The 17,597-nt window shown below is 30.9% G+C and overlaps 1 protein-coding gene across 1 annotated transcript in view; it reads right to left on the minus strand.

Annotated features, from left to right (window-relative positions):
• Smp_211020 (putative dock) overlaps positions 1-17,597 on the minus strand; it is a gene marked incomplete at both ends in the record, with an annotated part of 48,624 nt that overhangs the window by 18,917 nt on the left and 12,110 nt on the right. The window contains 3 exons of the mRNA XM_018796812.1: positions 10,320-10,460; positions 12,031-12,169; positions 17,293-17,403. Coding sequence (XP_018651917.1) covers positions 10,320-10,460; positions 12,031-12,169; positions 17,293-17,403 — 391 coding nt within the window. The remainder of the gene's footprint in view (positions 1-10,319; positions 10,461-12,030; positions 12,170-17,292; positions 17,404-17,597) is intronic.

The following is a 17,597-nucleotide window of genomic DNA, read 5'->3' on the forward strand; positions in this document are numbered from 1 at the left end:
ATTTAGTGCAGCGTTAACGAAGTTGAGTAATCGGTGATTTAAATGGATCATTAAAACGAACCTATTCGTATGACATCGATATCAGGCAAAATAGTTTGATATTGTAATGATATATATAGTGTACTAGGTGACTAAAACCAACATCAGGTGATCTTAACTACTTGATCATCATTATGACATGATCTATTTGTGTCGTAAGTAAAATTCAGGGTTGTATTCAACACTAGGACTAAAAAAACAAAGCAAACAAGTCATGGAATCGTGACTCAAAACACTTATATTTCACCTTTCCAACCTATAATATTTATTGTAGTAGGACAAAATGAGTTTAATTTATGCCCAGATAATCTAAACAAACGACATTACCTGATAGAAATTTGAAAAAACTAGCGTAGCTACATTTTTAAGCTTTCAGTTACTTGGCAATACGTGCAGTTTCAGCTTCACTTTAAAATTTTAGTTTAGAGATCATTTATTCAGTGGATCAATATAAAGTGTCTATCAATAATACTTGCAAACAAATAACAATCACTGAACCTTGTAAATGAAACAAACCACTTGAAAACTATCTAAATCTACCTATTTGATGTCGATAGTGTTAAACACTAAGGGATTAATTATCCATTTCTCTCTAATCCACAATGTATATATTCAAATTAAATACTTCAATTAACAGAAGGAAAGCAAGAAATTGGTTGACAAATAAAAGAAATCTTATACCTCTTTCACAATTTAATTTCAGATTGAAATACATTATTCTCTAGGGAAGCTATATAATTATTCTGGCCTTATTATCGAGTCGTAAAATCAATTTTTGTTATTATCGGTAAATTTGTTGACTATTTCTCAACGTGCAAAAGATATTGAGAAATGTTTAGTTAACTGTTCTCATGTTATTTAACTTCATACAAGTTGACTGAAGTTTGCACTTGATCATGGAATAGTAATCAGTGTGGTGCGTGTTTGCTGCACTAGCGCTAGTCAAATTTTATCAGTCGATTTATAATAGAGGTCACTAGTCTTAGTGATTAAACACCGTTTAATCTATGTTGAGATTTTACGTGGTTTGGAATAGTCAATAGGAAACCTTGAACCTTGATTTCTTGCTGGTTGGCGCTCTCTAGAAAGTATACTTGTAATCTTGAGGCAATTAACTCGGATAACCCAGGTTTATAATATGAAATTATTAACTGAACTCTCTGCTATTGACTTATCATCAATATTTATGTTTTAATTTAAACATTATTCCTTTTGTGTGACTGTGATTAGTAGAATATTTTTATTAGAAGGATACACCCAATGAGGCATAAATTAAAAAGTGGTTCAATAAAGAGAACTGTTACTGTTATGTCCCAATAAGAATAGTGAATGGTAACTTTGAGATCTGTTTATGGACCAATACTATGCATATATTTTTTATCGTATAATTGTTAAATAACTAAACGATTCATATTCATGTCCCTCTTATTATGAGCATGATTTTGACTTATGAACTACTGTTATACGATCCCCCATTCTGGAATTATGACCTGTCTATCACTTACTATATCTCTCATTTACAGCCACATTTGGCTAAATCTTGTACAAATGTTGTTTTTGTATTTTACGGTACGATGTGATCAGTCTGTTTGGTATATAAACCCAGTATGCTTGAAATGAATGGTTCACATCGCAGAGGCTGAGATTGGTGTTCCTGACTTAACTGGCTGGGCTAGGCAGAAAGCAGGACCGATAAGTACTCTAGACTGCTCTCACGGCTTTTATGAGTCATTTGTCCGATCGATAATTCACTGTTCTCTAATTGGCGGTATTATCACGTTATACATCAACAGGGCATCCAGGCAACAAGTTATAACAGTTTACTACCCGGTTTCTTTTTTGAGTTCTGTATAGATTATAAGTTTTTCTTCGCACTGATGATCAATGATCTGTTTTTTGAAAATAATAATGGTTTATCGAATTAAATAATGCAAGAGAAATTAGACAAAATGCAACAAAATGTTACTCTAACCAGAGTATTGATAGTTCAGTCAATGATGATACTGAATATTTACCAAGAATGTCATAGAATTTATAAAATCGTTATTAAATGTGAACGCTCATCGTGACTAGATATATTTTCAAATTAAAATGAAATGTAGCCGGAAAATGTAAATTGATGGAATTAAACGAATTGAAGATAAAAGGTTTGCTGAATAAATGGTTTTACAAAACTGAAGACTATGACCACACCTTTTCAGCCATTTGGATTAAAGTTCTTTGATGAACATCAAGCAGCCGTTTTACTTAGATTCAATAAATATTTATTAACTCACCAATTACTGTATTTATCTTGATTATAGTTGACTGTGGATTTTAGTGTATTCAAGCAACTTACCTAATAATTAATGATTATTTAAATTTCATAAGCATTCGACATCCTAACAAATACAAGTTCAGTTTTCTTAAGAATAATATTTCGTCGTTTTTGCATTTTATTACATATCTGAAGGTTTTCTGCGTAGGGCTTCCGAACCACCAATGTCTTTAGAGCATGTCAGTAGCAGTGCTTTCTCAAATGTTGCGTTGAATATCGAACACTTACAAGACCTTGGTGTTTATTTGCAGGACTGTGTCTTTCATGTAAAAATATGAATTGTTTCAAGCGATGTAAAACTGATTCGTTGGTCCATGGTTGATTTCTTTCTTCATGTTTGTGTTTTCAGAAAATGAACTCATAATTTTTTAATGTCATCATCTGTTTGGTAATAACACCTATTATCTATTTTATCAGTAAACCAGTTAGACTCAAATCTTTAATACGACAAATATATTATGAAATACTGCATAAATATCCTGGTATTTGTATAAAATAATTTAGGGTGCTAGATCTAATGTATCTAAAAACCACGAAATTCAAATATTTGTCTTGAATGATGAAATTTCTTCCCTGATTTCCACTATCTCTCCGACTGATGATAGTATAAGATTCAAATTAACTTCAAATTAAACTAACTTATACAAGTATCTTACGTGAAAATGACTTTTCTCACTTTAGAATATTGGAGAAAAGACTTTCTGAGTATTTAACACGAGACTATGACTTTTGAAATTCAACCGTTATCTACAGTAAGGTAGATATCACTAGTGAAATTGACAATGATCAAATGAGTTCACTACCGTTGTAAATGTAGATCTCTAGCTTCCAAAGTAAAATTCTAAAGCTATTGTTCATACGTAACGTTATTCCTTAATGAAGACTACAGATGAGCTCTTGTTAAGAGTTCATAACTTTGACCAATATCAGTACATCTTAATAATATTCTACCTTATATCAGACTATGGAAAACAAACCTCCGAATCTTATCTAATGTCTAAAGCAAAACAATTTACTGTTATTTATTTCTTATTATATCATTTAACACACTGAAATTTTATTGATGAATCATTTCCAGTGAATTTGATGATTATATAACTATATTATGTAATTCAAAACATGGAAAACATTTAAGTATTTATATCATACATTCACCTTATTATGATTCATTTCACATTTTAATTATTCAAAACGTTTATGATCAGAGAATCTATTTTTTTTTCTTTCGTAAAGATAATACGATAAAATAAGAACAGTCACTTGTAACCAGTCTATATTCAACTATTTTGTTTGTTTTTTTAGTTTGGTAACACTATTTTATTTGCCTTTTCTTCACATATGGAAACTATTTAAATTATTTTTTTTTAATACCATGAAAAAATTTTTTCTTTAAAAAACAAACAAACAAAAAAATGATTCATAAATAGACAACATTATTTACTCAATGAATTTTAAAGATATATAGTTTAAATAGAACAGCGCATATATAACAGACGATCATTTAAAAATGATTAAGTTTTTCCTTTTTTTTCTAGAATTAACTAGAAAACATGTAAAGTTTATGGAATTTTATTCCCTATTTTACATCTGCTAAGTCATTTAGTTATTTGTTTAGAAAAAAAACCTAAAAAACAATCAACAGATTTATGAACTCTTCTTCTACCCCTCTAATTTTATTCTCTTCTCTCCCTCCTCTCTCTCTCTCTGTCTCTCTCTCTTACTACTTTTTAATTGTAAAACAATGAAAAAAATTGAATTCACTTAGTATTGTTTGTTTGAATCTTCCCATTGATGTTTTTAGGACTGCAACTGGTCAGTCTCTAATAGGCATATGTGCATACTCTTGCGTATTGCCTCGACATAGCCTTATTTCACGAGTCCCACTATCCATCTTTGCTTACAATGAAAAAATTGTTTTATATTTTGATTGTTTAGGTAAACATATGTAAATTGATTGATGATTAATAGTGGATTAAAATTTATTACTGAAATGTAATGCTTAGAATAGATATAAAAATTAATTTGGTTTTTACTTATAGTTTAGTCTGTTTTTTTTTTGTTTTTCTTTTTTGAAGTAAAACTTTCTTAAGTTTACATTAGAAATTAATTTTTTGTTTCTTACAGAATTTCAACATCAGTAGTATATAATTGAAGAAATCTTTGTTGCTGTGTTTCAAAATGAAATAAGGTTTTAAAATAGGTAGATTTTTACTATTACTGAAGATTCATTATCTATATTTAAAGGTTTAATTCAATTTGAAATGTCCAACATTATTCTATGTTTGGAAGGGAATTTTGTGGAGATTTGAGTAATTTTATATAGTTGAGATCATGAGTCAATTGAAGCCAGACCACCATCGAAAACCTGGAAGCACTGGACGACCGTTTCGTCCTCCTGTGGGACTCCTCAGCAGTGCACATCCACGATTCCGCCTCTCGAGATTCGAACCCGGGACCTACCAGTCTCGCGCGCCAGCGCTTAATCTCTAGACCACTGAACTGGTAACGGTGTTAATGTCTAACTTCAATCAATTCACGAAATTGAGCAACCATTCACCATTGTCTTCAGTTAGTTGATATCTCCCAACAGACCTAGTTGAATTCCACTGGTCACTGCCTCTCACTAAAACTCCAGGAAATACCACATGGAGCCAGTCAGAAGGGGTTTCGTGGAGATTGGAGTAATTCTATACCGCTGAGATCATGAGTCCCACCGCAGGATGAAACGGCCGTCCAGTGCTTCCAGGTTTTCCATGGTGGTCTACCTACAATTGACTCATGATCTCAACTATATAAAATTAATCTTTTTGACTGAAATCTGATCAATCTTGGTTAGTATATATGCATTTTGTGTGGAGTGCCTTGATATAATCATTGTGGCATAAATTATTTTTAAAAAAACAAATAGAATGTAGAAAATAGTGGAATCAAAAATGCATATTTCATTCTACTCGAGACTCACCAGCTGGGTTTATATGCAATCCGAAGTTGACTTGAACCCAATAATGCTGGCTTCAAATGCTATCGTGTTGCTCACTTGGCTATTAAGTTCAGATATCCACTCACTTGTGCTATGGGCTTACATTATCTCGTTGTTCTATTCTGTATTTAAATTTGGTATAATTGACTAAAATTAATCATTCCAGATTGTTTGAATAGTTAGGTTTTTCTAATGTATATATTTAATCATCATGAATGAATTATCTCAGCTTATATCAAACACATTGAATAAACTTAGGTATTTAGAAATCTGTACTTTCGGAACTTATTTACATTTTTCACAATTAGAGGAATATTCAAACACCAATGTGATCTAAAGCTTAATTAATTAGATTAGAGAAATTGATAGTTGTATACATGACATATTTCATTTAGCATAGGTAATATCCTGTATTTTTAATAAAAATAAATTGACACACTTATTTAGCTGTAATTGTATCTATGTTACATTAAAAATATATGAACTTTAAAAAACATGATTTGCAAGTGACTTGGAGATAAAGATTATTTTCACTAAAACACCTTAAATTGTACTAAGCACTTGTATAAAAGTTTGATCAATAACTAATCCAGAATAATTTTCCTTATCTTTTTCTACAAAGTCATACTTTGCTAATGAACATGTAACTTATCTGCGTTTTATAGCAAGGTTGTTTTCTACAAGATTAGACTGTTGACCCCCATGTTCAACCCTGTTCCTTTAACCGGTTTTAGGACCGATAGTAACCCTAGCAGAGCTAAAGGCGGTGCTAGGGCACTAAAGTCAGTTGTAGAGATAACTCTATTCAGGAAGATTTGTGAAAAATAGACAAGTTCCGACAGACTGGAAAGAAGAATAACTCATCGAGATACCAAAGATAGGAGATCTCAACAAGTGTGAGAACCACACAGGTATCACACTACTCTCAGTATCAAGAAAAGTTTTCAACGAAATGTTGCTGAACCGCAAGAATGATTCACTAGATACTCAACTTTAAGATCAACAAGCAAGAATCCGTAAGGATCGGTCGGGTACAGATCAAATGGTGATACTATGGATCATCATTGCACAATCAATTGGATGTAACTCATCACTATACATTAACTTTCTTCATCATGATGAAGCATTTGACAGTGTGGATAATAAAACATTATGAAAACTTATTCGACACTGTGATATGATTACCTTAAAAAATCGCCAACATCATCCAGAATTCATACAACAGATAACACTACAAAGTCGTGATTGCAAGACAGATGGCAGACTCTTTCCAAGTGAGGACCGTAGTCAGAAAAAACTGCCTACTCTCTTCCTTTCTGTTGCCTCTGGTGGTCGATCAGGTTGTGGAAACCTTGACATCTGAGGGGAAGCACGGAATACAATGGACAGTGTGGATGATGCAAGAGGATTTTGGTTTCGTAGATTACCTAGTCCTTCTCTCCCATACACATCCAGGTCAATACAACCAGTGTAACAACAGCCTCTGCATCGACAGGCCTAATTATACGCAAACGAAAAAGCAAGAACCTCATGTACAACACTGAGAACACTAACCTAATCACAATTCGTGGAAAAAATCTGGCAGGGATGGAAACTTTCTTGTAACTGGTCTGTGTCATTGATGAAAAAGGAAGATCTGATGCAGATGTAAAGGTGGGAATTGGTAAAGTAAGGGCAACTTTCTTACGGTTGAAGAACATATGAAACCCAAGTGTCCGCAATCTGACATCAAATTCAGAATCTTCAATATGAATGTCAAGACAGTCAGTCATAATGTACAGAAGTGAAACTTAGATAACTGCTACCACGACCATCATGAAGATAGTACAAGTATTTATAAACGATTGTCTGCACATGATACTCAATATCCGTTGATCGGATACCATTGTCAACACCCTACTAAGTGAGAGAACAAACAAGCTCCTATTTGGAGAGGAAATTAAGAAAAGACAATGGAGTTGGAAAGAACATACATTACGAAAATGATCAAACTGCATCACGAAGCAATCGCTAACTTGTAATCCTGAAGGCAAACGGAAAAGAGGAATACCAATGAATGAATTGTGTCGAGAATTGGAAGTACACATCAAAGTAATGATTAGCAAGCGGAATCAACTGGAAAGAATTGTTCAGGACAGAGTTGTATGAAGAATGTTGGTTGGTGGCCTATGCTACTCCACGAGGAGTAACAGGCGTAAGTTAGTATGTAGGTATGTAATCATCTGTACTCCACTCCCACTTACTGATTGGAAAACAGACTTGCTCTTGGATCTAGAGTGGCTGTATCCTCCACGAGGGGTAACAGGTATAGGTTAGTAAATATTTATCTGAATCTGACTGATATGTAGTCGCACGAATATTTTGATAACGAAAACTAACATTAATTTGAATGATCCCCTTTTCTACGTACTCCTTATTGTATTGTTTAAAATAGTTAAAAAGTTTTCAAAGGTTAGCTTCTATGCCACTTGGATTACCTATATATCTAAACAATCTCTTGAACATTGATAAGCTCTTTTAATTCTCCGTTAATGATTTCCAGGGAACCGAGGATCAGCTCCTATTGAGATATCTTCATACTAGAAGCGTTGCCAAGTTATAGTTTTTAGTCACAAGTTTTAGTATATTTGGTCTATTGCTCATTATTTAGGTATCTGGGTAGTTCCTATTTACTAAAACTTTTGTTAAAGGGTTTATTTTTTGAATGAGAATGGGAGACGTTACGAAACTGATATTGTTTAGATAAATACATTCCAATAAAATCTCCAGTAGTTCAAATGAATTTTACAGAAATATCTTTCTAGTCTCAAACATCTTTAAATAAATTAAACGAAAATCTCTAACTATAAAAGAAATGATAAATTTTCGATAATCATGATATGTGAACTAATCAGGAATTCCCTAAATTTGTTTGAAACGTTAACTTTCTAAAAAGAAGAGGATTAGACTGATACAAGCCAAAGTGTGAAAAAGTGATAATTTAGAAATTTGATCACTGAACTGGATAATTTTATCTCATTGAATGTTTATTGAAATGTACATGAATAAAGTTCTATCTAATGAATAATACTACTAAAAAGAAAGCATAATAAAATTTGCCAAGTAAAAACCCTATATATTTGAATATATTTTTAGATCACAATGGTGTGGTGTGGGCTACTTATATCTACATAAGTAGTATATGGTGATGGTCAGACATAGAATGTATTTTGGCAGAAGATCGATAAGGAAAAAACACTAATCAAGCGCAATCGGTATGAAAATACATGAACAATGAATTTAGAGAAGACGGACTGATATTTGCAGAAGGAACAGTTAAGATTGATACAATTGATTGTTATTTTGCAAATTAACTGTTTATTGTATGGTTATCAGAATTTAGTGATATAGTTTGTAATTTGTGCTTAAATACATTTGATTGTCCCCACCCGTGTTCTCATTCACTACAATAGGACGTGGGTATTTAATACTTATTTGAAAGTTTTAGGTTTTTATTTGATTATAATTAAAACAAATGTGAAACCATAATTTTACTTGAAATTGCTTTGATATCTAAGATGTTTTGTTTGTAATCTCTACTCAGGAAAATATTATGAAATCTGCAATTTAGTAGCTATGGTTACAAACAGAATAAGTTCACAAATCATTTGATTTCATTATTATGCAACCAAAGTGAAAAGATCAATAAGTAATATAATTGAAATGTAATTACTAAAGAACCTAATAAATATAAAATCAATAAATGTTCCCACTATAATATGTTAATCTCATTTTAGAATATCTATGGAGTTACTGAAGTGTAAAGTATGAATGAAATTATTTTTAGAAAAACAAAAGTTTAAGTTAATTGCTTTTGTTCAAGAAACATTTAGTATTAGCTTGTTGTCTACTTACTAGTTATCAGTAATATTTAGTATAATATATTTCAGTTTTCGTTGCCAACCTTCTTGATAGACAAGGATATTAAAGCATATAGATCAATTTACTATGGTTAACAAGTTCTGAACATTGATAGTGTGATAAAGGACGTATTTATTTAACTTTTTAGTAGCATTATGTCTTATGGTTGCTATCTAACTTTAATACTCACAATTGTTGCATGATACCTTTAATTGATTGGTTCTCAACAATTGCTTATCCAGGTTTCAAATATTAGAGTTAAGAACTTGATTTTGACCAATAATTCTAATCTGGTACATTATAAGATTATTCACTTTCATGAGGTTGTTCAATGTTAGATTAGTAAACCCTAGTTAGATACAATCAATTCAGTGACTGGAAAACAAAAATTTCGGTTCATTAAACATTCGTCACATAATTAGCTGACTCATGAATTTTTAGTTATATTTCTTACAAAAATGTTTATGCTTGAACAAAGGTAATAAAATGTGATAACTGACTGAGTATATTATTCATATGAGAACATTCAAACGGAAAAAAATATAAACATTTATTTAATAGACAAAAGTCTGTCTAAGAATTCGACTGTTTCATAAACTGACTAAAAAAGTTAACACCATTTAACTTCCAGAAAAAACGACTAAATGATCAGTTTATCGTTTGTATACTTTTAGAATTAGGCTAATAAGTTCAAATTATTATAGATGGATTTATCTATTCTATAAAAAACATTTTCAGTATCCCTGGACAGTGAATAAGAATTTGCAATGATTATCTTGTTATTTATTTGTGGTATGTATGTTAGGTTAAGAGAAACAGTCATCACCATTACTGCTAAGATATCATTTCATCAATTCAGGAGAATTTCTACGCAAGAACAGATCAATTATAAACCATTTTAAGGTAGCTTAGTTGTTGTAGGATACAGCCGTTGAATATCAGTTTTGCAAATGGATCAGTCAAAAAGCCCTTTTGTTTATTGCATAGTGAATTAAATTTGAAATATGGATTCAACAAAATATTTCGAACAGTAATGTTAAAAAATAGATGACTATTTAAAAGTAAACAGTTTACTCAACTTACCATCTTGACGCTGAGCACACCATGCTTTATTACTTAGATAATGACCATATTCTGGAGTACAAGAACGTTGTGATCGTTTGCCACGAGAACTTGAAGCAGCAAATCTTGCATAAGGAGGTATACCAATAATTTGTTTACATGCTTAAGTAAAAAAAAGTATAAACAATGAATATAAAGATTCAAATGGATTTCAACCCCGCAAATTTTAGGGAATGTTTAAATAATGTTTCATGTGAAATATTTGTTTATCCATCTGACTTTAAACAAATTTTTAATTAGAATCACAAACGTATCTTAAAATCTTTAGAAAACTTAATTTTATGGCTGGTGATGACTAACACTAATCAACGTCTATGTGACGTTCATATTTTCACATTCTGAGATGGTAGATCTATTGTCAGATGTACTGTATTGATTATAAGTAATAATTCCTGAATGTTATTAGGTGTAACATTTAAGAATAAAACCTCTTTCTCCACATTAAGCTTTTAGATCATTCACCTTGTTAGCCTAGAGATTGCAGTTAGTTACAAAAGAATTTTAGAAGTAAGCTTACAACATCAAAACTATTGTTTCGACTACACCCACGAAAATTATTCACCATTGTTCCAACAAATTTGAATTGAGGAAAGGTTCGTAATTAACATTATGCAATCAAATAAGGATGAGGAACACTATACAAGTCAATATCTTAACAGTATGGCTAACATGATTTCATTTTTACATCATGTAACTATATTTCGTATTGGTTAGTAATGTAATATAGTAGCCAGTCAGCACGTGGTTGTTAGGAGAACAACTAATTATTCAACATTGATGAGTCGAAAATGCTAAAATATACCATACACAAATTTATGACTTGACAGTAATTCAGTGAAGTAAAACAGGATGTCATATTTAAATGGTGATGGAAACGTGTGATAAAATATGTGAAAACATAATCATTTAGTTTGAGGATGAATGAATGAACTTTAGAAATTATTATAATAGGATATAAGACAAAGTAATTTTCATAAGTTCTAAGCTGTTAACATTGTAGTAATTAATAGATTTAGTAAGATACTCATTGTGATGTCTTTGGAAGTACTTCAGTTATAGGTAATTTTTCTCCGCTTAGGAAAAGAAAGAATTTCTGAAGTTCTATTGAACAGTTATTTTCACTTTGTATATAAAATAATTGATGAAAGGAAAAATTCACAGTTAAATGTTCATACGATGGATACGTTTTTCATGATAACTATTAAACACTGTTCATTATATTGTGACATTTACAGTTAAAACTAACTAAGAAGTTAAAATTATCATAATGCCGTCAAATTGTCCAATAGATTCTATAAATCAATATTATATTAAAAATGCAGTCAACTAGGTTATGTAATAATCAACATTGTAACTGTTTGATTTTATTAAGTTAACTGTCACCCTTTTATTTATTATTAATTTCTTTTTACTTTGCCGCTTTGATGATTTCACCATTTCTATTTATGTGTTAATAAGTTTATTTATGAATGTTAGTGTACAGCAATGAATTTGGCGATTTCTACATACTATTATTGAACAAACATTCTGTAGTCAACTATATTCATTTTATTCTGTCACACAGCTTGTAACGAGATTGGAAAGTATAATTGAAAGACTGCATAACAACCAGTTTTTGATTTATGTAATCATGTAATAATTATTATAATAAAAACCCAAATCATTCACTTACATTGACAGCCAACTAGTTCAACTCGAAGACTAGGATGATTATGCCATGTGTATGTATGAATTTTAACAAATCTCGCTCGAATAGGTTCATCAAAATAATTATGTTTTACTGAGTACGAGTCTGAATTTCCTTCAAAAATCTAGAAAAAATAATGTGAAGTAAAGTCTGAGTTAATTAAGAGGAAAATGTTTGTTGTAGACAAAACACAAGCTTTAACTGTTATCAAATAAAGCAATCTGTTAAAAATCCTGGGACAAAACGCCTACACACTCCTTCCAGATTTTCAGTGGTAGTCTAACTAAGATCAGAGTCTGATGTAAATGGTGAAGACTCTGGATGGATGGTAAAATAGAAGTAAAATATTTATGGAAAAATCGTTAACTCTATCTGAAAATATTTTTGTATAAATCTCTGGTTAGAGAGTGTTTCTTGAACCGTAGAACACAGATCTTTAATTTGGTCAATAAAATCTATTCTTTCTGAGCAGGAACTATGAGGTATATCCAAAACATGCGAACATTAGGTTTTTTTCAGTAATCTTCATAAAGTATGTAGGATGATTACTACTTCAGTGATTGCACACATACTAAAGTAACTATTAGATATTTTAATTATCAAAACGTTGTTTCATTTTATTTACTATTAGTGAAGGATGTGAATTTTTTATATGAAGTTGAAATCATGAGTCATTTGAAGCCAGACCACCATGGAAAACCTGGAACCACTGGACGGCCGCTTCGTCCTATTGTGGGACTCCTCAGCAGTGCGCATCCACGATCTCACCTCGCGAGATTCGAACCCGGGACCTACCAGTCTTGCGTCAGAGCACTTAACCGATAGGTCACTGAGCCGGTATCCAACGGTGTTAATGTCTAACTTCAACCAATCCACGAAGTTGGGCAACCATTTCACGAATGTCTTCAGTGAGTTGATACCTCCCAACAGACCTAGTTGAACTCCACCGCTTCTTACTAGAACTCCAGGAAATACCTCATGAAGCCAGTCACTAGTAAATTGTTTGTAAAATATGTCTGCTAAAAATATCTGATCACCCAGGAGTATACTAGATTACAAGTAATGATTGGCTTGTAAGTTGTCCTTATATAATACTTCTAGAAAATAAATTGTTTCTAATACATGAATTCAGCATAAAGTTTGATATTCATGAAATTGTGGAAAATATTTCAACATAATCAAAATGTAAATAATGATCCTGTTGAATAAATAAAGATGAATAATTATTTCAAAGTTGAAATCATGAGTCAATTGAAGCTAGACCACCATCGAAAACCTGGAAGCACTGGACGGCCGTTTCGTCCTATTATGGGACTCCTCAGCAGTGCGCATCCACGAACCCGCTCTCGCGAGCGAGATTCGAACCCAGGACCTACCAGTTACGAACCAGAGCCCTTAGCCGATAGACCACTGAGCCGGCATCCAACGGTGTTGATGTCTAACTTCAACTGATCCACGAATTATGAGCGACACTTCACCAATTGCCTACAGTGAGTTGTTTTCGATGGTGGTCTAGCTTCAATTGACTCATGATTTCAACTTTGAAATATACTGAAATCTCCACAAATCCCCTTCTGATGAATAATTATGTTGATTGACTGTTATGAATAAATAATCTTCAGTTCAGTCTGGTCAGTTAGATTTTTGTTCATGGTTGGAGAAAATAAACATTCATTTCATAATTTCCTAGAGTCAGTTACTTTGATCTCGCTTGTTTTTTGTCAATTCTATATTCATTAATAATAATAATGCTTGATTATTGCTCACTAAAAATCTGTTTTTATTTTTCTATGCAGAATTGTAAACTTGAGTAAAATGTAATTAACTTTTTGCATTTGTTATTCTACTTTTTAGCATGAAAAAATATCCACATAAAAACCTGTTGAATAACCTCTTTAAATTACAAATCATGATAGATAAGCATTTCCCCGAAACAAAACGGAAAAGAGGGAAACCAAAGAACACAATGAGTCCAGAATTCGAGGCAGACATCAGAAGAAGGAATTTCAACTGGAAATAATTGTAAAGGATTGTTTAGGACAGAGTTCGATGGTGATTGCTGATGTTCTGCCTATGATCCTCCACAAGTGGTAACAGACGTAAGTCAGTAATTAAACGGAAATATACTCGTATTGTATGATTATATATTGTTACACCTCAGTTTGCTACTATCGTGTAATTTCGAAATTAATTTATTTGTTTGGAAATGTTTTGAAAATTACATAATACAATACAAATTGTAATTTGTTAATTTTTACTTCCAAAACATGGATAGCCGTAAGATTTTATGATTTCCTTTTGCTAATAAAATAGAAAGGATTCACAAAAGCTTTGCGTAATCCAATATGTAAGGCTTAAAAGAACTCAATGAAGATGAGAAGCAACCTACTTGAAAATCCATATTATTATGTATGCATTCAGAAAAAAATAATTTGCTGAATTTCAAGTGCTCGCAATACATGATTAATTTCGTTTCCCCACACTTGTAGTTTTTGTTTTTAATTACAAATATATTTGTTGTGAAAATGGAATATGGTAATTACCATATATATATATATATATGTATATATATATATATATATATATATATATATATTAAGGTATGTCACACTACACTTGTGTACTTCAGCAAAGCAGTTGTTGAAACTTTAGTTACAAGCGGAAAAATAAACATACACAAATGAAATCTTTCTCTTTGATGCTTAATAGTCAATGAACGTAGTAAGCATAATACGTAATTGATACTTTGACAGAAATCAGACACTTAAATCACTGAAAAATGGTATTCCGTTTATGCCCAAACAAAAATATAGATAATTTTTGGTATAGGCTTTTTTCACATTAGTTTGCTACTTTTTCGATAGAGAGAAGAGGTAACTGTTCAAAATTTTAGAAAAAATGTAACTTACATTGATGTCATTGTTATTAAAAAGTCATAATATTCTTATGTAACTTAATAATTTTTTTAACTATTTCATCTAATGACTATAGTATGAATGACCGAAAATTCGACAAGTAGTTGACTACAAATGATCTCAGTAGTTTGATCCTAATCAAATTAATTGTTTATCTGGAGTTATGATAAGACTAGATTAATGTCGAAGTTTGTAATCGATTTGTATAAGTTGACATTAAAAACAGTATACTAAAATATTGTATTCTTTTATTGTTCCCCATGTATTTATTTGACTCTCATGTCCCCACATATATGACCAGATTTCAAACAGATATTTTCATTTAAGTAGTGTTAGCTTTATATTTTCACTTAGACTTGAAAATAAAAACTTAATCTATTTTAATAGTAGGTATTAGAATATTCTAATCTGTCACATCCACAGAAAACAATCCTAATGGTAATTAACCATGGAGAAGAATGAAAAAATAAAACCGAAAAATCATTTTAGTTGTAATAAAGAATCAGCATACAAACAAAAAAAGAGTCATAAACCGATATACAAATAAAAACAAGCTATTTAACACAAAAAACAACCTTAATTAATTTTCTATCTATATATATGATCTCTAACACTCTTTTTTAATGTAGGACAGTGTCATACTACGTCATTTAACATATAACGCGAAAACATTTAAGATATAACTAACTATTCCAGATGTATATCAGTATTGTATAAAATTCAAGTGTTATTTTGACGATTGACTCCAGGAAAACATATGTTTCAGTATTAAAAAAAAATCTATAATAATGACTTGTTAGAAGCTTATTATTATCTCGTCTAACACTTTATTCTCATTTCAACAATAGTGGTAACAATTCTATTCAGTTAAACAATAAAATCCCTTCATTATCCAGTGTTATGTTATTCGAAATGATTAAATGTTATTTCTTTGTAAAATACCTTATAATTATTATATAGTTAGCTGAAAATGGACATTTATAAGAGAATTGGCTGAGAAAAAACAAACATAAATCACTGTGGCAAAGAAAAAAACATGGCGCCGAATGATATTACTTATAGTTGTTGAAAATTCATGTAAAACTTATTTAGTTCTGTTTAATAAATATTTATTACATGGTAACAGATTGAACTACAAGTAGATAAATATTTATTCTGTTATCTATGGTGTAAGAGTCATTCTATAATGGTTTGCTTATTAAAAATACGGCAAGAATAACACATTAATTAGAATTCAATAAGTTTCAGGGTTTTATATATTAGCTACTCGTAAGCTTATTAAAATTAATAGTATATACTAACTGGATTAAAAATTAACATAATGTTACATAATTGATGTTTGGTACCCTGATAATCACTAACAGTGATGTTGTCTATAAAACCGTTTATAAGGATAATGTTTTAAACAAAGAAAGAACGATATAAAACGGATAGAATAGAATAATTAGGAACATAGTTTGGACTACGACTGTGAAAAAACGCCGAAAGTTTATTATAGGTGTTATGAATTTGGTGAATAGAAAATGTATGGTTCAGAATGGACATCTATTACTTTACTTTTTTAATTTACTCATCTCTCAACATGAGTTCGAATACAAGTTGTTGGGTGAAAATGAACAAAAAAACGATTGTTAAATACTACTTATGTCCCAATGTAATAGTGTTAAGAATTATCTTTAAACATAGGCACTTTAAATAACTGACGGTCAAAATTATGAAAATCACCTTAACTTTAACAAAATTATCGAGAACAGTTATCATTAAGAATTTATATAAAAACTTTCGTCTAAATTAGAGCGAATAGCTTCACAGTATTTGAGTGCCGAGTTGATGTAAGACATTAAATAGGAATAATATATTTGTAAAATCTCAGCGAATGGATTTGAAATAAATCCAAGGAATTAATTCCTTGAAAAAGCTTGGACCAGATTGCCAGGCGAAACGTTGGATTTACTTCAAATTCATTCGCTGAGATTTTACAAATACATTATTCCTATTTAATGTATCAGGAATTTATGTTTTTGAATGAATATTATTCTATCTTACCAAGTATAGTGTTAGCCCATAATTTATGCAAATGTATGCTAAGATCTCCGTAAATAGATAAGTTTATATTATGGGTCAGGTACTTTATCCTACTAGTACTAATTTTAAAAATATTCAGACATCAAGTGTAGCGTGTTTATCTGATCAATTTATAAGGTTTTGATTGTATCAATAAACACATTTCTGGGTGATTATTCAAGAAAAGTTCATGTTAGATTGTTATACATCATCCGGTTGAAAACAATAATTGAAATACATGTAAAAAAAAAACTAATAAGTAACTTACTTTTTGATTGGCATATTGGTCAGTGACAAACTTCCAGTGCATGGCATCATCACTGTAGGATACCATAAATGAAGTTACCCATTCCGAACCATCACCTCGACCCTGAGTCATGATGCCCGTGACCTTGAAAATTTCATGAATAACAAATGAAATTTATTTTATCAGTTCCTCTGTCGTTTGGGAAAAACGATGTTTAATGATAAATTGATAGGCCAGTCATGGCGTAGAAAATAAAGTTTGAAAATTACTATTATAAGTAACAATAATTAGTTTGTAATTTATAGTTGAGAGGATTGTATCAGTTT

The sequence above is a fragment of the Schistosoma mansoni genome, chromosome 4 (assembly GCF_000237925.1).
Source record: "Schistosoma mansoni strain Puerto Rico chromosome 4, complete genome".
NCBI lineage: Eukaryota > Metazoa > Platyhelminthes > Trematoda > Strigeidida > Schistosomatidae > Schistosoma > Schistosoma mansoni.